This window comes from Nyctereutes procyonoides, unplaced genomic scaffold (assembly GCF_905146905.1).
Source record: "Nyctereutes procyonoides isolate TBG_1078 unplaced genomic scaffold, NYPRO_anot_genome, whole genome shotgun sequence".
NCBI lineage: Eukaryota > Metazoa > Chordata > Mammalia > Carnivora > Canidae > Nyctereutes > Nyctereutes procyonoides.
This window is the reverse complement of record NW_026575160.1, coordinates 18,073,009-18,089,671: the sequence shown is the minus strand read 5'-3', so window position 1 is coordinate 18,089,671 and position 16,663 is coordinate 18,073,009. Positions and strand designations below refer to the sequence as shown.

Here is a 16,663-nt window from a genome sequence, read left to right as displayed (position 1 = left end):
AAGTATTGTGCATTAGGATGTGAAGGCTCATTTAGGAAAGAAGGATTTTTTTCTACAGGGAATTAGTTCGACGATAGGGCTCAAAATCCTTGAATCCATCTCTGGCATCCTTAAAACAAGAGCCAATATTTGAACTGTTCATGGGACCTCCAAAGGAATTCTCCCTTTGGTCATTGGTGGTGGTAAAGGGTGATGACCATGCCCTTCACTTGAATTCCTCCTGCTTACACCTTGCCTAGAGTTGACCCCCTTTTACCTCAGTCCCTTCAGCCAGTTCATCCTATTTCAGAATTAAGAGTAAGAGGAAACTTGGAGAATTTATTGACTCTTAGCTTAGGATTTATCAAACTCCATTGAAAATACTTACTATGTTGACTATATCACAACCCAAAATGGTCTTGAATTATGCTTAGATAACCATTTCTTTATAAATATGTAGGCCAAAGGCATTTAGAAATGGCAGCAATAAACAGAAATTGAAAACTTAAGCTTCATAGGAAAGTTGCAAGATACAGTGGTTGAAAGCTTAGCTTCTAGACTCAAAGCCATCTGTGTATATTGTGGTAGATTACTTTTTCCAAGCCTTAGGTTCCATAGCCATAAAATGGAGATGGTAATATGAGTTTCATGTCCATTCTTCACAAGTCTGCTTAAACAAAATCACTTTGTGGAAAGATCTGTTGGCCATATATGCAAAAACTGTCAGACGAATTGCTTAAACCAGGTCTGCAGAGGCCAACAGGAGCATTTCTGCTGCTGGAAGGAGAAATACATGCAAGGTTATAGGCAGAGGTGGGGCCAGGATGATGTGTGAACCATTGGCAACCAGCAGCCAGTGCACTGCACTCAACACAGCAGGATTGACCAGCGTGTGACACAGTGGCTGCAGTGAAGTCAAAGGAAAACCCACGCTTGGAAAACATCATTTGATGAGTTTGTTATTCTGCAAATAGATAATTTAGTGAATTAAACTGTGATGAATTTGTCTACTTGCAATAACAGTACTTTCATAATGGGATTGTTGAAATAATTTAGTGAAATGCTGCACACAAAGCATTTATCACACTGCCTGGCACAAAGAAAGCAAAAAAAGATAGGACCTCTATCTTTTCTTTAAAAAAAAAAAGATAGTCCTCCCTGGTTGCAAATTATTCTTAGGGTCTTCTTGCTTTAAGAAGTACTGGTATTTTAGTTGTAATGTTGTGTATTCTGGGTTTTATGCAGGCTAAAATCAAAGATGCTATTAGTAAGATTGTAAGAAGAATTTCCAAAACTTGAGAATAGGGCTGGGGGAAGGGATGTCATGTCCTTTCAATGTCACAGTGACATACTGGTGGACAAACATGGCCACGGATTATTTAATTCTCTTAGACAAGGGTCAGCAAGCTTTCTCTGTGTTAGCCCAGCCAGTAACTACTCCTAGTTTTGTGTGTCTCTATTGCAACTATGTGGCACCTACCACTGCAGCATGAAAGCAGCCACAGACAATATGTAAACAGATGGACATCATATTCCCAAAGATCTCTATTTCCAGATTGGCCCATGAGCTACATTTTGATGACTTCTGCTTTATTTTTTTTAATGTTTTATTTATTTATTCATGAGAGACACACACAGAGAGAGGCAGAGACACAGACAGAGGGAGAAGCAGGCTCCCTGCAGGGAGCCCGTCGTGGGACTCAATCCTGGGTCTCCAGGATCACACCCTGGGCTGAAGGCAGTGCTAAACCGCTGAGCCACCTGGGTTGCCTAGTGACTTCTGCTTTAGAACATGACTGTGTTTAACCTTGTCATTTACCTTGACGCAAGCCTAGGTACTGTAAAGTTACATGCTAACTTAGAGATTTTTGACTGTTAGAAGAGATTCCCCCCACTCACAGGTTATTATTTTTATTGCCCTGTAGGACATGACCAGTTTTGTTTCTAACACATCAATCTTATTTTAACAGTTTTCTACCTATAAATACCCATTTCCTTAAATGCCCTTAGCACCATCTCTCTGATTCCTTTGTGAATGAATTAAGTTTTTGACATGTGTTTATTCTACATTTGTTTGCATAGTGTTTTTTTTTAAGATTTTATTTATTTATTCAGGAGAGACACACACATAGAGAGAGAGAGAGGCAGAGACACAGGCAGAGGGAGAAGCAGGCTCCATGCAGGGAGCCTGATATGGGACTCGATCCTCAGACTCGATCCCAGAACTCCAGGATCACACCCTGGACCAAAGGCAGATGCTAAACTGCTGAGCCACCCAGGGATCCCCCTGCATAGTGTTTTTTTAACATTTACAAATCATATTTTGACAAGCTCATTACTTAGAATACCATTTATAACTCTGTTTTAGAGTTCAGTTGTCATTGTATGATGTGCCAGATATTACATTCACTAGCTTAAATACATTTGTCCTTTTATTATGTCTATAAAGTAGCTATTATCATCCCCATTTTGCAGATGAGGAAATTGAAGCATATAGAGGTTAAGTAGCTATTAGCTGGGATAACTTACATTTGACCTAAGTTTTTCCACACTCCACAGCTCAGTAATAAAGCTGAATTGCCTTTCTTGGAAAATAAACATTATTGGCTTAAGTGTAATGTTGCTTAACAGGAACTTTGTTTTAATTTCTAGATCATAATCTAGCTTTTAAGACCTAATATATGGATTAAAAAGATATTTACATTCAGACAAGTACCCCCTTCATGACTAAAATTATGCATTTTTTTCATCTTTTTACCTTGACAAATTTAAGACTAGTTATAACTTCCCTTTTAACTATATACATATACTGTTTGTCATGTTTATTACTTTCAGGTGACTTGAAAGATGGTAAAAATAAGACAGACAGGAAGGATCAATCTAATGTCGGAAGTGATTCAAAGAAAACAGATGGTAAGAACATAATTCCCATTATATTTTTCCATAAAATGTGCAATTTAATGCAGGTTTGTTAGAATTACACCTAGGATTGAAATCATAGTTGTTAATATATTCTTATATTATACCCTGAAAAAACCCTTCACTACATTTAAGAAGTACTCAATCCGTATTTCAATAATTTACAGATTATCATTGTATCTCTTCCCCTCCACCATTCTTTCTCCATCACAAATGCATTCTACACCCTGTCTTTACCACTTGGCATTTTTTCATTTTAACTTTAAAGTTGACTCTAGATTTGCTGGTTGGAATGAGATGGAATACAAGTCTTTGATTATGAATTGTGCAGCATAAATGGGAAATGTTCCATGTTTTCAATTTTCACATTTTCTCTTTTAATGAGGAATTATTACTTTTGATAAGATGAGAGATCTGTCCAGTGTTATCACTATGTTGGAAGGCCCACATATTGGAAAACAGACATATTTGTATAATGCAGTTTGGTCAGCAAGTCTCAAAGGCAAGCTTTGGATGGCAATCCCCACCAAATCCCCAAGGTAGAATGAACCTACCTTGTGATGTGCTCCATGAACATTGCTCTTACTTTTCACAAAGCATCTTACTCTTTCTAAAACCTGAAAGTTTAGATTTTATTCTCTTTCAGACTTTGTACTATCCTACTGAGAAAACTGTTCCCGCCTTTTATATAAATCTCCTGGTTCAGTTGTAACTTGGGCTTATTCATAGCAACTCCTTCATATGTGTACATGATAAACTGAAAACGCAAGTTTCTCGGTAATGGTTTGTTCCAAAAGTCCCAGACTCTCTTTGAGTTATGCCTCCTGGAGACATTTTGGATGCTAAGCTGTTCTTTGATAGTTTGGTTTAAACGTCATTGAAGAACAAATACTGTGTATTCAGTTCGAAGAGTAAGAAAAAATTTGAACACAACTCCACCTATTAAAAAGGAAGCAGCCCTTCTAGCTTTCATCTTCAAGCCACTATGACAGGTTTTCTTTACTCATGTGTGAAATCGGTTCTTAAGCCTTTTCTTTTAAGCTCATTCAAGGTGTCTTACCACATAATATCTAGGAAACATCCATATGCAGTTTCGCGCCAAATTGTTTATGTAAGTGGAATCCATGTACCTAATAAAAATACCTTCCTTGAATGATTGTGACTAAGACATGAATTACATGGGAGACAAAACAGAATTCAAAATGAGTGTCATCCTAGCTAGACTCTGTTGCAGAGTTAAGATTTGTTGCCAGATATCATTGAACCAAGTCAAGGTAATGCAAGCCAGAAAATGTGCAGTATAAATGTAATGTATAAACCCAGCACCTGAACACCTAGCCCATCCAAATTTAGTGGCCTATCTGAATTTCTACAGCATAAAAGCACAGAATAAACTGAGTCCCAAATCTTTAACATGGGATCTTGTTGCATATTGTGCTACAAATATCTATTATGATATTATATGGGCATTGTGAATTAGATTTTATTACCTTCATTAAGCCCTTTTATTTTACCTGAGCCCTTTATAATTTAATTGTCCCCAAGTATTTAAAATAATTAAGCAACTTTTTTTAAAAGGGTGGTATGGGAAAGGGTAAATGGGTATTAATAATGTTCTATTGGGCAAATAAATGTAAAGCTTGATTGTTTAATGAACAGGATTCTTGATTCCGTAGGGTGGTGAATAGGGTACAGTAAATAAGAAAAATTCTTTTTCCCTCCATAACTCTAACTTTCCACTGCTTTAAATGGGTCTGGTATATTCATAATACTAGCAAGTTTATACACAAAGTTGGACATGAACAACTTTGTATTTTAATTTCATAGATGGGCTAATATGATATCAGTTATTCTTACTGCTTTGATATCATAAGGACATAGGTCATTGGGCTTTAGTTACTTGTGCTATCTTAGCCAAAAATCTTTACTAGGATGAAAGCTATTCTTGGTGGCATGAAGTAGAAAAGATTTCAGTCAGTCTCATTTATCTCTTCAACTTTGGTCATCGAAACTCTCTAGGAAAAATTTTAAATGATACATGAATAGTGGGTACATTTATTTTTAAAAGCTGTCTAGTAACAACCACATACATTTTGTCATTTCTTTTTAATAGATCCTATTACATTTGATGACTAGAGGAAGTCAATTTAACTATTTTTCATGCCTCTCCCCCTGGGAACCAGTGGTGACCAGCTCTAATTTTTGAGAAGAAATATCCAAGCACAATTCAGTGCCCAGTATGACCAACCCACTATGGTTGGAAATTGCAACATTGTATGCATTCAGAAAGAAGCTTGATGGAAACTGGACCACAGTTGGTTATTCCCAAACCCCAGTGAGCTGAGGCACTCACAGAGGGAAGGGGTGTGTGCTGAAAGCGTAAATTACATCCTGGCATAGTGAACACATTGCAGTTGTACATTATCTCTGTCAGGCTACTGAGGTTCTCCTTAGTATCCTGTAGCACTAATTTTCAAACTGACTTTAAAGAATGAATGTCCTTTGAAACTACCTTGTTTACTCTTAGGGAGAAATGTACTAACATTAAAAGACCTGGGCCTCTGAGCCAAGATTCTCTTAGGGCCTAAACTTTTACAGTGTCACTGGGAGACTTGTGGGGTGTCAGTGAATGAGTTCTTTTTCAGTGTGATTTTAGCCATTCTTGAAACAGCATAGCCTCTTGGACCTGCCAAAATTTTTAAGAGTTGCTCGGAAATATGAATTTGCCCTTAACTTTATTTGACTACATTAACAGAGATGTAAGAGATAGCCACCGTTTTGTGTCTCTTAAAAGATTGATTATAGTTAGGCCCTACAGGGTTGTTTGCCAAGCTCCAGAGAAGTTCAGCAGGAATTTCTCCTTCACTGAATGTTCTGGGAATTGGAATATTTAAAGATGTTCATGAAATTTAAAAGTCAGCAATATAAAGTGAAAAGAGTAGACAAAAGACTATCTATGGACCTCTGCTTCTGCCAAAGAGGACTAATAAGAATTAGATTCACCCTTTCACCTGAAACAATAATAATCATAATAAAAGACAACTTATGTGGAAAAATAGTCTTCAAGATACTGGACATTAAGAAATGAAAGACACTGCGTCTCTACCTCTGTGTGTGTGGTGTGTGTGTGTGTGTCATGAATAAATAAATAAAAATCTTAAAAAAAAAGAAATGAAATGAAAGACAGTGATCTTCAAGAAACAGGAAACAAATGAAATAAGCACTATGACTGCTTCAGTGTAGTCCCTTGAGAGGGTTTCCAGGCAGCATAAGGAGGGAGAACCCAGGCAGACCTGATGGACTTCTTGAGTTGAAGAAGTGAATAAAGATCCAGGGAGAGCTGCGGTGGCTGAAGTTAACAAGATAAAGTACCAGAGAGGAGAGATCTGTAGAGATATAGAAGTCCAGAGATCTAAAGAGTATCCACTCATCAGAGTACTGATTGACCATGCAGGTAGGAAACTGCCTGAGATCAGGAAAGAACCATTCAAGAAGATTAGAAGGAATGGTCCTAATGTTCACACTTCATATAAGGCAAGAAAAGTGCCAATTCCCACTAGCTGGACTTGAAGACCTCATCATTTAAAGAGAATTGTGTAGAATCCACCCGATTGTCTTATTTTATTAATGGGGGAGTAGGTAGCTGTAGGCTAAATACTGCTTTGGTCTTATCTAATAAACCTTGAAAGCAAGACATAAAAGGATCAGAGTATTTCCAAATAACTTAACTCTACTCCAGACTAAAGTTCAGAGAGAGAGAGAGAGAGAGAGAGAGAGAGAGAGAGAGAAACAATGGAAGCCAATCCAGAACTGAAATAGAAGTTAGAATAGCAGACAAGAACATTAAAGTAGTTCTTATAACTATAGCCCATATGTTTGGAAGTTGATTAGAGACATGGGAGATATAAAGAAGGGGAAATTCTAGAGATGAACAGTACAGTGTCTGATGTGGAAAACACACTGGATGAAATTATCCAATAACATTGGATAAGATTAATAATAAATATAGTGAATTAGATAAACACTGTGGAAGAAAAGAGTAGTGAAAAACTATCCAAAATGAAACCAAAAGAAAATTGTAAAGAGCATCCATGAATTGTAGGACATCTTCAACAGCCTAATGTATGTGTAATTGGAATCCCCAACATAAAGAAGAGGGAGAGGAGGAAAGAAAAATATTTGATGGCTAAAATTTTGCTGGGTGATGAAAATTGTAAATGCACAGACTCAAGAAGCTCAGTAAAGGCCAAACACAAGAAATTTGAAGAAAATTACACCAAAGCATGCCATAATCATATTATTAAGAACCAGTAAAGAAAAGAAAATTTAAAAACAGCTAGAGGAATGGAAAAACTCAAGTACAATAAACAAAGATAAGGATAATTGTAGATTTCTTATCAGAAACAATGCAAATAAGACAGTGGAGCTAATATGCTGAAAGAAAAAAAATTCAATTAAGAATTCCATACACATCTCATGAATAAATAAAGAAATAATCTTTAAAAAAAGAATTCCATACACAGTAAACATATCTTTCAGATATAAAAGCTGAAAGAATTCATCACCAGTAGATCCACACTACAAGAAATGTTAATGAAAGGCAGTAGGATAACTATGCCAGTTGGAAATATGAACCTGCAGAAAAGAATCAGGCACACAAAAAAATGATACCTAGATGGATAAATATACAAGATTTTTTTCTTATCATTTAAACCTCTTAAAGATTGCTATTTGAACAAAATAATGATAATACATTGTTTGATTTATGACATATATAACTGAGGGGTGCCTGGGTGGTGCATTTGGTTAGGTGGTTGACTCTTGGTTTTAGCTCAGGTGGTGATTTCAAGGTCATGAGATCAGGCTTCATGATCAGCATGGAGTCTGCTTGAGATTCTCTCTCTCTCTGCCCCTCCTGTACACTCTCTCTTTCATAAATAAATAAATAAATAAATAAATAAATAAATAAATAAATAATAACATATACAACTGAAATAACATAAAACAATAGCATAAAAAGACAACAATAGCATAAAAAGCTGGGAACTTTACTATTGTAAACTGAAATAACATAAAACAATAGCATAAAAAGACAACAATAGCATAAAAAGCTGGGAACTTTACTATTGTAAAGTTCTAATATTATACATGAAGTGATATATATAATATTTGAAAGTAGACTGTGATAAATTAAAAGCATATGCTATAAACTCTAAAGCAATTAAATTAAAATAACAAAACAGAGACATATAGCTAATAAGCCAACAAAAGAGATAAATGAAATAATAAAAAAACTTAATTGGTAAGAAGGCAAAAAGTAATAAGGGAACAAAAAACATATGAGACAAATAGGAAACAAATAGCAGGATCATGAACCTAAAACTAAGGGTATCAGTTATGACATTAAATTTCCTAAGCACCCCAATAAAAAGGCAGAGGTTTTCAGATTGTAAAACCCAATTATAGTCTACCTTTATTAAAAAAAAGACACAAATAGCCCAAAAGTAAAAGGATGGAAATTGGCATACCAATTAACACTAATAGAAAGCTTTAAGGCCTGCATTAGTATCTACAAAATAGATTTCATTGCAGACACTATCACAAAATAGATTTCATTGCAAACACTATCACCGAGGTAAAGAAGTTCATTTCATAATAAAGTTGCCCATTTATCAAGACTATATGATAATCCTTTATATTTATGCACCAAAATACATGAAATGAACTGTAAAAAAATTTTTAATCCATGATTTTATTAGAGACAGTAATATTCCTCTCTCAATCGTTGATAGAATATCTATTGATACAAAATCTGCAAGAAAGGAAGATTTTAACATTACCAACCAACTTTACCCAACTGGCGTCCCTAGAATACCCAACAATAAAGAATACACGTTCTTTTCAAGTGCACACAGAACATTTATCAATATATACCAGATTGTAAGATATAAAACAAGTCCCAATAAATTGAAAAGGACCCAAGTCATGCAAAGTATATTTATAGGTCATAGTGGAATTAAATTGGCATAAGGATATTCATACTATTTTATTATTCTTTTATTATTTGTAGAATATGTAGTGACTTAATCTATTCTTCTATATTGGTAATTTATCTTTTTTCTCTTTTTTTCTTAGACCAGTCTGGTTAGAGGATAATAAGTTTTATTAATTATTATTATTAATATTCCCTGTTGTTTTTCTGTTTTTATTTCATTTATCTTTTTTTTCTTCTGCTTACTTTTGGGTTGAGTTTGCCTTATTTTCTAGTCTTTCCATATGGAAGCTAATGTGATTAATTTGACTTATTTTTTTCTAATGTAGGCATTAAGTGCTGTAAATTTCTAAGTACCACTTTAGTAGTATGCCATAAATTTTAACATGTTGCACTTGTATTCACATTTAGTTTAAAATACTTTCTAATTTCCATCTTGATTTTTGCATTGATCTGACAATTATTTAGAGGCATAGTGTTTAGTTTCAAAATACTGGGGGAGGGCAGCCCCGGTGGCTCAGCGGTTTAGTGCCACCTTCAGCCCAGGTGTGATCCTGGAGACCCGGGATCAAGTCCCACATTGGGCTCCCTGCATGGAGCCTGCTTCTCCCCCTACCTGTGTCTCTGCTTCTCTGTGTGTGTGTGTGTGTGTGTGTGTCTCATGAATAAATAAATAAAATATTTAAAAAAAATACTGGGGGATTTTCCAGATAGTGAAAATGTAAGTCTTCTCCAAATTGATCTACAGATTCATACAATCCCAATTAAAATTCTAGAAGGTTTTTTTTTTTTTGGTAGACATTGACAAGCCAATTCTAAAATTTATATGGAGATGCAAAGCACCCAAAATAGACAAAGCAACTTGGAAAAAGAGGGGAAAAATTGGAGGACTAAAAAGGTATCCTTGTTTCAAGACTTACTGTAAAGCTGTAGTAATTAAGGCAGTGTGGTATTAGGATCAAGATAAACAGATGGGTCAATAGATTAAAGAGTCCAGAAATAAATCCACATATACATGGATAACTTATTAACAAAGGGCATTCCATAGAGAAAGGTAGTCATTAACAAATGGTGATGGAACAATTTGATACTGATATGCAAATAATTATCTCATATTTTACATCATATTGCAAACATTAAAATAGATCATAACCCTAAATTTAAAATGTGAAACTATAAAACTTATGGTTAGGAAAACAGGAGTAACTCTGCAATCTCAGGTTAGGCAAACGTTTTCTAGGCATGACACCAAAAGTACAAACCATAAAAGAACAAATTGACAAATTATATTTTATCAAAATTAAAAACATCTGCTCTTCAGAAGCTTCTATTAGGAGAATGAAAGGACAGCCCACAGACCTGGGGAAAATATTTGCAAAGCCTATTTGTATTGAAGGAGTTATATCCAAAATATATACAGAAACTTCTATGTTCAATAATAAGAAAACAAACAACTTAATTAAAGACATGCAAAAGATTTAAACATTTCACAAGAAGAGATGTACAGCTAACAAATAAGCACATTAGGAAATCATAGACATAAGTAAGAAATGCGAATTAAAAGCCAAATTAAAACCCATATTGAGAGAAAACAAAATAAAACTTATATGTGGAGAGATGATTTTATACTTGTATATTATATTCACTAAAAATTTCTTAGCTGTTACTTGCCTTTGTCTGATGGGGAAATGAGTCTCTAAGCTCATTTCCTTATAGGCACTTTTTCTGTTTATTTCTTAAGTTGCTCATGTTCTCATCTCTTGGATCTCAATACAGAAAACAAAAGACAATGGAGCCAATAGTCTTGTTGGGTCATGTAGAACAACTACTTGAGATTAAAAGGTTTGTTGTGTACATTCAAGCATTTTGCCTGGGATGTGATTCCTCATATTTGGATGTATTTTTCCTTTTTTTTTTATATATATATAACTGATCCTACCAAAGTAGTTTGAAAGTGGGTAAATAAATGGAATGGATGACTTTGACTTTGTTAGATTCCTTTTGTTCTATTTTAATAGATGCACCAAGTTCTTAATGAAAGCAGTGGAAGGATATAGTCTGAACCTTTACACTTGAGTCTTATTTGATGCTCTTATTTTTTAGCTAGAGTTGAAAATATTTTGTTAGTTGCCTAAAGGGTGGGGTGTCATGTCTTGCTTTGCAGTGGAGTTCATAGTGAGAGAGATAGAGAGGGCCTGCACAGATCTGGGGTTGTGCCCTTCTCTGCAAATCCAGGGAGGAAACAGTCCAATAATAGGTGCCTGGAAAACTGAGACACGTCGGTCTTTACAGCAGAGATGGTTCCTAACTTAAGTTCATGTTCAGAGATTTGAGAAGCAACAAACACACTGGCACATATATTATTATTCAGGAGCTGTGCATTTGTTGAGGCCATCATCCGTTTTCAAGTCTGCATGGATACCTGTACCCAGTATTTTCTTCTCAGGGAATTACGCTCACCTCATTCTTTCTTCCAAATATTTTCCCCCACACTACGCAGGACAGTGGTTGTTAGGCTGTCTTTATACACCAAAATAAAGACCTGCCCTATTTCAGACCCTCAAAACCATAGCTTGTAGCCACTGCCTCCTTTTATTTCCTCTTTGTTCCAATCTATGCTGTTTCTTCCCACAGGGCTTCGTTATCACTTGCAGCTGATGCTGGCTGTGCCTTGGTCCATGTAGAGCTATAGAAACAATTGAACACATTTACCCATCTTCAGTACATTCATATTTGAATCAATTCCATATATCCTACCTAGTAATGGGGGACTTTAAAGGCATTTATAGTCACTTAATATTTTCCTCAATTTTTGACAGATTGACTTGTTTCTAAGCAGCTGTCAATATGGTTTTATTCAGAATTCTGATGGGTTCACAAGTCTTAAAGAGCAGTATCTTAATGACCATCTTAGTTCAAACTTCTATCCCAATTTGTGTTGCATAAGGTACACATAATACAATTTAGTAATAGAAGAGATTATGGAATCTTGAAAATTCTTGACATAGGATTTTTGAAGTGAAATACACTTTGTGGATTTTTATTCATTTTTTTCTCCTTATAAGAACTATCTTATTTGGAGAAAAACCCAAGCAGCTCCATCATTTGGGAGCCTGTGCTATATATGATGATATAAAGGAGGCCTGCTGATTAGCAAGAAGGGCTCTACACAATGGCAGAGGAGTTTCATATTGACAGTAAACCAAGAGTTGGTTATGCTGCAAAACATTTGTTGACACTAACACCAATACTCATAACCAATGTATGGTTTTGACTGCTAACTTACTGATGTACCCTGGAATATTTGTGTCAACTGTCCAGTCAGTGGTTTCTTTCTCCTAAAGGAAAACCTACCTGGGAACTCAAATCATATATAAGAAAGTTGCTTGACAAACTGAAAACACAAGGGGAGTTACTTGATGAAAAAGTGTGACTTCAAAGTAGAATATCCTGATACATCTGTCTCCACCATCAGGATAGGCTTGCCAGGAAGAATAGATGGGGGCCATCTCGAACGCCCTGCATTCTGACAGTGTGAGAGGCACTCCTCCATGGCACCTCTCTTTCTAAAAGTCTCTTTTCGACCACACATTCAACCATCAGATAGGTTGATCTCTTGTTCACTTTTAGTTGTTATTGATCACATTTATGGCCTTAATCTTGCAGAAACCTCTTTGTTTTTAAGGCATTGTTTTTGATTCTCCACCATAGCCTACCAGATTTTCATAAGCTTCACAGATCTCCAAAGGTATGCTCAGATCATGAACTGTGGTGGGTAAAAAAGGCCAAGGATGGTGAACAGTTCTGACAGCAGTAACTATTACACTGTCCTTTCCTCTCACACCCAAGGCAGTGCTACTGTAACAATAACCTTGAGTCCTTTCTAATTTCCTTTAAGGACAAAACTTCAGTATTTAACTGTTTTTAGCCATGAATCATTTGCAGTACACCTCACTATTGATCATGCCACTGAAGTCAACCTCTGCTGTCTCAAGGTAGTTTCTACAAATAGTTAATCCCATCTTTTGGGGTTTTTACTTCTTTCCTTCTCAGAGGATAACATTTTTTTTCTTAGTTCTGGGAAGATATTACACTGTAGCCCTTTATGTTTTGACAAAAAGAAGGCCTATTTTTTAAGAAGAATGTTCCCTCAACATGAGAATGCAGCATCCTTATGAATTATTTTCCATGAGTGTACGGGGACCAAACATCTGGAGTCCCCTGAGTCCCAGTTAAGATAAGTCATCATAACAACACATGTTCTGATTAATATCCCATTTCCCTTAGCCATTTGTCCATGAAAACTCCTGTGACCCATTTACTTAACAAATTTATGTGTATATATTAACATATGGAGCATCAACAATAAGTAAACGGTATGGTTTGGCAAGAAGAGCCATGAAATATTTGTTTTTCAAAACATTTTTACACCCTTATTTTCTCATGTTGTGTGATAACCCAAGGGTCTAAATCCTGCACTCCAATGCCCCTGTCAAAGGAAAACCATAAAAAGTTTGATAAATGGAGGAGAAAATTGCAATATTATTTTTCAGATGCCTGTTATCCTCATGTTCTGGATAAAACCTCACTAATTAGATTTTAAAGGGTTTTGTTGCTAAAACATTTTGATTGATATACTTAAGTGTTATTTTTTAGCTAATTTCAGAAGCTGTGCTGTAGGTTGACCCAAAAAGAGTTATTGTGAGTTCAGCAGTGCTGAAACCCAACATAATTGTTTTTTGGATGGATTTTGGGGAAGACTGTTAACCATTCCATGATACGTGGTAGAAAATGGTCAAATAGGGTGAACTACAAAATGTTCCTGCTCCTTTTTACTACAGAGTTATATTCTTGCGAGCAAGGAAGTACAAAGCCTATTACTTATACATGGTTCTAGCATCAATGAGTCACAGTGAATCAGAACAGTTAGCTCTTTTGGTTACAAACATCCATTTCAAACCAAATAGTATTTTTATATACTTTTAGGTTTAGTAAATATCTCTGTGCTTCTCAAGGAGGGTGTATAATAGATATCCTCATGGTAGATTATAAGGGAACATGTGGCATCCTCCTGTACATTCTTGTTTTTTTGAAATTCACATTTGTAGTATTGAAACAGCAACTGAAATATATATGTATATACATATGGGATATGTTATAGATAATTGTGTATATACATATGGGATATGTTATAGATAATTGTGTAAATATATGTGTAGTATATAAACATATACATATATTGCATTTAAAGGTGGTATGATCCCTATCATATGACATAAGGTTGGTGGGTTTAATATAATTAAATTGTGTTATGCTAAAGAATACTCTAAAGTCAATTCATGCTTTTTATATAGCCATTTAGATTCCAGTCTCTAACCAAATAACTACATAGTAGAAATGTCAAATAAAAGTATATTATGTATACTTCAGTAATGACAAAATTAATCTTTTTAAACAATTTTTCCCTTGGAATTATTGGTATATAAGCTTTCATTGTTTCACTTTATCTTCTAGACATTTTGTTACACTCTTAATGTACCATTGTATTTTTTTTTAAAGGAACCCAGTCTGACAGAAAGGATTATAATTTTGGAACTGTGGAAAATGTGATTTTTTTTCTTTTAACACTGATGTTCAGGATTAAAAATAACTTTTTAGTATTCATGAAATAAATACTTATCTGTTTTCCCCCTTAAAAAATAGATTTTGTCAGATTCTACACAGGGATGGGAAAAACACAAGTAGCAATGCATTTGTCAAGAGAAACTCTATTAACATTTTAAAAAATCCTTTAAAATAGCAGCTGCCTTTGCCATAAATATGTGCCAGTTCCAGGAGCTAGCACTGTCTACATTGTTAATGCCATTTCTTTTCTAGACACCCACATGCTAGGAGAACCGTTAAAAATGCAATATCAAGCAAGTATCGAAGCTTCCTCTTTGTATTTATTCTTAGCATTCTCACAGAAGGGCACCATGATCTTCAAGTGATGACGTCTGTACTTCATAAGTGTTAGCCCTCTACAATGCATGCTATTTTTATCTTATACTCTGGAGCCACAGTGAAAACTTGAGAGAAAATATTTGTTTTTTTCTCTCACTTATCTTGAATCTTATATTGCTTTTCCTAAACTAACAAAATTGAGAAAAGCATGAAGAGCAGTCATAATGTTTCAGGTTTAAAATTCCAGCCTCACTTAACTTTCTCTGAAGGACCTTCTTGCTGGCTTCTTGTTGGCTTCAAAAATAGCAGAATGGGAAAGTCATTAGAGAGGGAGAAAAGTCATTAGAGATGAGAGACTCTTAACACTAGGAAACAAACTGAGGGTTGATGGAGGGGTGGTGGGTGGGGGGATGGGGTAAGTGGGTGATGCGCATTAAGGAGGGCACGTGATATGGTTATAGCACTGGGTGTTATACATAACTGATAAATCATTGCACACTATATCTGAAATGAAGAATGTACTTTCTATTGGCTAATTGAATTTAAATAAAAAAAAATAGCAGATTCAAAGACTGATCAGAAACAAAACTTTTGTATGGAGACAAATCTTGGTTGTCTCACCTGCACCAAAGAGTGTTAAGAGCTGCTGATGCCTGATGTTTACTTACCTTTTAAGAGTGGGCCAGACCCTGGAGCACTTGCAGAGTTGGATGTTTTCATTATTTCTTGGGTGTTAAAGTACTAAGTTATTAATACAGAGAGTAACAGCAGTAAAATACCTTGGGCAACACGGGGTAGAAGAGAGCGAGTTATTGACAGATTTTAAGTTTGGAAAGAAACACCATGCTGTGTAAAGGCAGGGAGAAGGCAGAAAAGTTAGAGACTAAAAGTTTAATACCATCATTATTCTCAATGATAGCACAGATGCTGTGGATCAAAAGAAAAGAAAAAAATGGGCAAAGGTGGGAGCTAAGAACTACTATCTTTTGTACTGCTCTTATTCTGTGTATTTGGATCAAATGGCTAAATTTTAGGAGCTCATCATGTTGGCCTAGGAAAGGTTTCAGTAAGTTATATTTCCATAAATTTACTTACTAACTCTCTCGGTCTGTCCATCTGTTCATCCATCCATCCATCTGTCCATCCATCCACCCATCCACCCGTGTATCTTAGCAGGACTGTAGCATTAGTATTACATGCATATAATTAACTTAGAAAAATCATACTGTAATTATATCCTTTATCGTTTGGGTTATGGAGAAAGGAGGCAATATATGCTTTTGGATATTTAGTGATAACCATTTAAAATAGCATTTATGACCTAAAACAGTGAAATCCGTGCCTAGATCAGTTCTAATAGCTGTATCTAAAATAATGTTTTTTTTTGTTTTTAGCATTTTCTCATAATTATTATTCCAAACCAGAACCCACTTCTAAGCCCCAGAAATTCTACTATACATCCAAAATTGAGTTTGGTTTTACCACATTTAGTCTTCCTTTCCATTGCTTACTGTATCATTTTGTGGTTTTCGTAGAAAGTCAACTCCATACGGAGGCAGCTATGGTAGAGTTTCTGGAACCTAAAAATCTGGTTTGAATCCCAGGTCTGTTCTCAGCCAAGTCAGCTTTATTCTTTGAGCTTGGATGATAGTTGAATCAGGCTGTAAAAAATCAAAACCAAGAAAAATGAAAGAGAAAAGTGTTTACAGTTGTTTTTCAAGCTTGGTGCCAGATTTCCGTGAGGCCTGCCTCAGAGATGATCTAGGAATAAACATTATGACAGATAAACACATTTTTAGAGTCAAGTAACATTAAATCGAAATTTAAGCC

The 16,663-nt window shown here is 35.3% G+C and overlaps 1 protein-coding gene across 6 annotated transcripts in view; it reads left to right on the top strand.

Moving 5' to 3' along the window:
* PDE1C (phosphodiesterase 1C) overlaps nt 1–16,663 on the top strand; it is a 488,089-nt gene that overhangs the window by 435,167 nt on the left and 36,259 nt on the right. For all 6 annotated transcript variants that reach the window (XM_055314667.1, XM_055314669.1, XM_055314672.1 and 3 more), the window contains one exon: nt 2,815–2,892. In XM_055314667.1, the coding sequence (XP_055170642.1) occupies nt 2,815–2,892 (78 nt within the window). The remainder of the gene's footprint in view (nt 1–2,814; nt 2,893–16,663) is intronic.